General features: G+C 37.5%; 1 protein-coding gene across 1 annotated transcript; it reads right to left on the bottom strand.

Annotated features, from left to right (window-relative positions):
- Positions 1 to 3,353: 3,353 nt before the first annotated feature.
- LOC149035249 (endothelin receptor type B-like) lies at positions 3,354 to 5,445 on the bottom strand. The gene has a single exon (XM_089192583.1). The coding sequence runs from the start codon at positions 4,905 to 4,907 to the stop codon at positions 3,738 to 3,740; it is 1,170 nt and encodes a 389-aa protein (XP_089048709.1). The 5' UTR covers positions 4,908 to 5,445; the 3' UTR covers positions 3,354 to 3,737.
- Positions 5,446 to 6,757: the final 1,312 nt, after the last annotated feature.

Raw genomic sequence — 6,757 nt, 5'->3', positions numbered from 1 at the left:
TATGTAAATAAGGGCAGGAGTATTAATTCCTTTTTCACTGGGGACAAATCACATTTTTGTTTTTAGATGCCGACGGGGCGGGAGGGAGGCGATCGGAAATGGGTGAGGATGCTTGTGTCGTACTTTTAAAAGTCAAAATAAGCGACCTGGTACCTTTTACGATATCTCAAGCTTTAGTGGACTACCAAAGACCTAGCTGGTACGTTTTAGGGTGTTTTTCGCCATGTTTTCGCTCAATAATATACCTGAGATAAGCATTACTAGGACGATTTAAATGATCTGACTCAAGCACATCGATAAAGGAGTTTTTATTTTTGGGATTTTTCAGTTTTTTGTCTTTGAATTGGTACTTTTTAGGGTTAGACAACAATTGTTGCCACTCCTACACGGATAAGACTTAAGTACCTTTTATAATTTTATAGCGGTCGTTTTCGAAATTCCAGGCGCGCACCCCCGCCCTCCTATGTAAAGGGTCCCAGGAGGGGTGCTGATACGTGCAGCACACTTGAAATTTAGCAAGGACAAATTTTGATGTGATTTTTGGCGAAGAGAAACAAGTTTTGTCAGCATTTTCCTGACATCTTGCGCACTATCTGTGATGCACGCTTACCAATTCCCCTATCGGCTTTCGGAATCGACCTACCTTTACCATGGCCGGACACTTCGTTTGGCACCCTATATCTACTATTGGAATCACAACTCCACCCAACACCGAGATTTGATCAATGAGTGGGGCAATTTGTAAAATCATCGATATCTTTTAGCGACTCGAAGATGCCGGCACGCGACAAAATAAGGTCAACTTCATCTTTGAATTTCTGTGTCACGATTGTCATGCAACTGATATAATAAGATACAGAAGGTATGTAAACTGGAACTCAAATCTGGCTAAAGTGTGGTTGGCAATAATTAACGTGATCATCGAAACAGCTAATAAAATCATAAATAAACGAGGTAAAAGTGCTATGTTAGATTTTTTGCAAACTGTAGTGATTTATGCCAGTTAACGGTGGCAATAAGTAGGCACACTATGTATATTTTATAGCCGCTATCAGGTAAATTTTGCCGGACTTTGAGTTCGTCTCAAGATAGAACAACACAAATACACAAGGAAATATTTACAGTAACTTTATAACTATCCTTTTGTCTTTTAAAGGCTTGAAGCTCAGTAGATTCTGTCACATCGGTCATTATTAAAACTGTCTTTGTTTTGATGCTACCTTTCGACATAGGAAATGTATGTCGGACAAAAATATTCACCAAAAAATAAATATTTCTTTACCAGCTTCAATAATATCAGGGAATTAAGTTTAGATGATAAAACAAAGGATTGTGTTGACAGAAATACCGTAGGTCTAGTATATTCGTTACATGAGGTCACACAACTCGGGTAATATTCACGGGGAAAATTTGCATATTTGAGCGGTTGAACGAAAAAAATCATTTCTCGAAAACTAAATTAAATTTTAGAAAAAAACTACACCACAATTATAAGAACATATTGGGCTACAAAATATGAAAGTAGGAGTGAAAGCAAATTTCGCCGCTGTTTGTCTGATGCATGCTGACATTAGCTCTTAAATATTCTAAACGGAATGACAGAATCGAGATATAAAAAATGGAATAGCATGATGGTTAATGCAACGTGTCATCGTCTACACATTTTCTAACCTATCCAAACAAGAATCAGCTCAAAGAATCCGAATTTTTAACTTGTAATTTTATATATTTGTGTTTTATTATTGATGTAATGTTTTAATCCACAAAATTTTCGGTCCGAGTTGTAAAACACCATGAGCACGCGGATATAGCGCTATAAAATCCTTATTATTATGATTGTTATTGTCGTGGTATAATAAAATATAAGCTGCAGATAAGATGGGGAGGAAGAAAGTGAAACCCTACAATGAATAAAAAATTTTCTTCTGAGAACGTTATGGAATAAGTCAAATTAACTTAAATGTGGTTATGAAAACGCGATGGGAAGGTCAGTTAAAAAAGAAGCCAAAAAGTTCAGTTATATCATATGCTGTTGAACAAAGGTTTTAATTACTTTATTCACTAGGAGACGTTTTTGCACTTTTACTTGCCATAATGATATGCCTACGCTTCATTTTTTTAAACCTGCAAATGATTCTTAGATCATCCATACAAAACTGCACACAAATACAAGTATGATAAGTGGCTAAATTGTATTCCAGTCCCTTAATATAAGGTCTACAATATCGATTAAATATCATGATCTCGCATTAGGAAACCATCCGACGGAGAAAACAGATATATCGCGATATGAACAAATGGTTCATGTGGTTAAGTGTGAGCACTTAGATCTTAATTGAACACTCCACGGATTTTTAACTTGTACTTTTTACATATTTGTGTTTTATTATTGATGTAATGTTTTAATCCACAAAATTTTCGGTCCGAGTTGTAAAACACCACGAGGATGCGGATATGGCGCTATAAAAATCCTTATTATTATGATTGTTATTGTCGTGGTATCAGTCATTTCTATTTATAGCACTGATAGAAAGGACTTCCACCGTATCGATATCATCGAAATTTCATGCCGCTTATCGCCGCGTTACTGACGTCTCCCTTGTGCTGTTGGAAAACAAAAATAGACGCAGTTTGTTACTTTGAGAATACGAGATAATAAAGCCTTTTCAATTAAGTGTTAAATGTTCTGAACGGTATGACAGGACCGAGATATTAAAAATGGAATAGCATGATGATTAATGCAATGTATCATCGTCTACATATTTACTAACCTATCCAAACACGAATCAGCTCAAAGAATCCGAATTCATATTTTGTCCTGTTACAAACGCTCGTCATCATAGGGATGAGGCGTCTGTGGGGATAGTTACGTAACATGCTCTCGACTAGAGTAAAAAATTGTACATGACGAAAAAGAGAAATATGGAGTCTCATTAAAGAAACAGGGAAGGAGGAACCCTTTGAATAAATAGTGAAAAAGGGAAGAGTAAAAAAAAGAAAGAAAGAGAGAGATAAAAACCGACATCGAGACTCTATTTGCATTTGTAGCCTCAGGTGTTGTGCATGTCATGTGTAAGAAACCTGATAAATAATTAGTAGCCGAGAAATGTAAAAAACATTGAAAAACATGAACACGCGTTTGGCAAAAGTCATCTGATATTTACGCTTCCTTCTTCCTTTGAAGAGTATTATCATCTGTGCAATAATAGTTGCGGAGGCGTGATATGGACCTGCGCGAAATTAACTGAGACATGCGAGACAAGTTGGGACGTGAAAGAAATTAATATGCCGCTTGAACAAAGGTTTTATTTACCTTATTCACTAGGAGACGTTTTGCACTTATATTCGCCACATATAATGTAATAATATAATGTATTTTTTTAAACATGCAAATGATTCTTAGATCGTCCATACCAAACTGTCCACAAATACAAGTAGGATAAGTGACTAAATTGTACTACTGTCCTTAAATATAAGATCTACAGGATCAATTAAATATCATGATCTTGCATTAGGAAACCATCCGACGGAGAAAATAGATATATCGCAATATGAACAAATGGTTCATGTAGTTAAGTGTGTGGCACTTAGATCTTAATTGAACACTCCACAGTGTTCCCTACATGCATATTCAATGATCATCCTGTCTATTTTCTGAGTATAGGGATTTAAATACATACATACACACACACACGCACACCCATAAATAATTATACATATATATGTATATATAGTGCTCAAGCTTTTCTGCTGTATGAGACAAAGTGTACGCTACTTGAATGGGTCTGAAGGGAGCTGTCTCCGTAGGAGCTCGTGGTCGTTTGCATTCGGTATTTCTCTTGCAAACCTGATATTCTGCGATTGAGGTAATTACAATAAAAACATTGCTTAAGGCCGTTGCGGTAGTTCTTGCTGAAGATAAAACAAATGCAGGGATTTACCGCACTCCACGAATGCATAAGAAATAAACAAATAAATGGGATAACTGTCTGAAATGCACAAATGGGTGGCGATTCCCAATTCCACAAAAAAATTTTAAGAAATAAATAGATAAGCAGGGGAGTCATGCAGGAAACGAAGGAAATCATAATGGCCACTGCCAATCTGACAATGTTTCTCAGCTGTCGATCTCGATGGTTTTGGCGACAAGACAATTTCTCTTTAGTTTTTTTGTTCTTTTTTCGTATTGTCCATACAATAATGCTATACACACTGGCCAGGACACAAATGGGAATGGGGATGAAACTGATGAAAGTTGCTGTAACAAATCCTCTGTGTGTTTTCATGTGGTCGAATGCCGGTCCCCAATTCAACTCACAATATGTTTCATTTTCGAGGGGGATCAATTTGAAACTGTAGAAATAAGGTGCGTGGATGGCGATGGCGACAAACCACGTGCTTAGAATGCTGATCAATCGTACTTTTGAGGAAATAAGTTTGGCTCTCAGTGGAAAGACGACAGCGATGAGCCTGTCTATCGAGATCAAAAGAAGGCTTCCGATGGAAACCACGACAGAAACATCTGGCAGAAAGTAGGAAAGTTTGCATAGCATGTTTCCTAGCAGCCACGGACGATCAACTTTCCAGGAACTCGATCCTGAAACGATCTCAACGATCTTCACAGTCATGATGGTCAAAGGGTTGAAGAGGTCGGATACAGCCATGTTGAAAACGAAATAGTTGATGGATCTTCGTAACTGCTTGTTCTTGTAAATGACCACAAGAAGAAAGATATTTCCGAAAAAGGAAACCAGGAAAATCAAAATATAAGCCAGAGCTTTAGCTGTAACCTCTAAAGCGGAATCGGCTGTTATTTCACAAGCTTGGTCGGAATGACTCGAGGCTGCATGACTGGTTGACTGTGAGCTGTTTTCGAAGAAATGTCTCACGGTTGTGTTGACAGTCATTATCTCCCTTGATACTGGTCAATCCACGAGTGAGCTATGCAAAGGTTATACTTAGGACGGTTTGTTTCAACAGCAACACTGAACTTCGTTATAGTCACTGTTTTGTTTGACCGAAGTGTTAAAGACGGGTCCTATTTATCTGAAAAGTATTTGTTTTGAAGTTAATTTCAATAGATGAATACAAATAAGTGTGGGTGAACATGACAAGGTAATCAATATTGTCATTAAAAGTGATCTACCCCGCTGAAGGAACGACTTGCGTTGGCGATTTGTTTAAAAAAAGTAATGACGGTTCGTTCACTTATTTGCGATAATATTGGAAGGCGGAATTGTCTTCCCACGACATAACAATATCGACTTCCATTAGAATAACACAAAAGCAGATGAAAGGGAAGCAAATTGAAAAACTAAGTGAAGACTATTAAAAAATAGTTTGTCAAGGAGGTCGTGTTTTTCTCGGGTATTAATCATAATTGTTTTTATAGTCCTCAAGTCGGAAATTCTTTGCTTCAAGTAGGAACACATAAAAATGAAGAGAATTATGGGTCATGCTCATTGCTTTGTGTGTGTGTATGGGGGGGGAGGGGTGTGGTGGGATGGGAAGGGGGGTCGTAGGGATATTACAGAGTCTTATGGGGGTGATCAGGTCAATTTATCGTAGAAGAACCAAAATACTCCTACCCCCACCCCCTCCCCCAGGTGATGAATAATGACTAGCCTTCATTTAGTTATCTATTCATATGTTTTTGTTGTTCTTTCATTCTATTTATTTATTTATTTATTTATTTTTAATTACTTTTTTTTTTTCACTCAGGGAGAGTACCAGAAGTGAATAAGGAGATGATTTAAATGACACCCAGTCGTTTGTTGAAAAGTGTGTTTTAACTTTATCTGAATTTCACGTTGAGATTTCAAATTTTCGATGCAATTCATTTCGACGACATTGGTTAGCGCGTTAACTATCCTTTAGGTGAGTTGGATAATTTCTATCGACACTGTGATGGCAGAATGACTGATTGAATCACACTATCCACTCCATCATCATCGTCACAATGGTCATTAGTTTATCACGCTCATTACTGTTTTTGTGTTTGATTTCTTTTCTCATACATACCTACATACATAAATGAATTTTATGTATTACTTTCGAGACAGATTAAAAGTTTCCAGCCCACAGGTAACTCGAGTGCTATTCTCTCCAATTCTGGGGAAAGAGTGCCAGCGGTCGAGTTGACAATCAAGAGCTTTGTTTATAAAATTTGTTAGAGACAGATGATTGGGTGTTATAAGAATGGATCTCAGAAATATTGTGGAAGAGTTTTTGAATGCTACAAAGTGCAAATCTTTGTCTGGAGTCAAACATCAAATTAGCTGCAAGTTCATAGCAGGAGAATTTTAATGGTAAAAAAACAGCATAAGTCCATAGAGGAATCACATGCTTGTACTCTCTTCTAATGTGTTACGTTCTACTCAGGTTTTCATGGCAGTTCTTTCCTTAATGGACGTGATAAGAAGAGTATAGATTGAAAAATACAAAACTCGTGGTGACACCAGCTCGGCTAGTTCTGTAGACGTCCTCTATGGTAAGTTTTTCTGTCTGTAAACGAGAAACTAGCTTGTTCCAGGTGTTCAGTTAGAAAACCAGGCGTGGAAGTTAAATTCGAAGCACGATGATATCGATAGCGAATGACAGAATGTTTGGGTCGAGTCGAAAAAAAACTGAACAAGGGATTGGTAGTAGAGAACACGACCTGGCTCAAACCTCCTCGCTGATTTCTACTCGACCCAAACCTCCCTCCTGTTTTCTACCCGATCCAAACCTCCTGTAGCGTTGCAGTCGTGTCTTCCGT

This window comes from Pocillopora damicornis, chromosome 13 (genome assembly GCF_964200805.1).
Source record: "Pocillopora damicornis chromosome 13, jaPocDami1.2, whole genome shotgun sequence".
In the NCBI taxonomy this organism is placed as follows: Eukaryota; Metazoa; Cnidaria; class Anthozoa; order Scleractinia; family Pocilloporidae; genus Pocillopora; species Pocillopora damicornis.
Note: the sequence above shows the minus strand (reverse complement) of the source record. Positions and strands in the feature narration are given on the sequence as shown.

Excerpts from the sequence above, each read along its gene's own strand:
- LOC149035249 (XM_089192583.1), bottom strand. The coding sequence starts at position 4,907 with ATGACTGTCAACACAACCGTGAGACATTTCTTCGAAAACAGCTCACAG.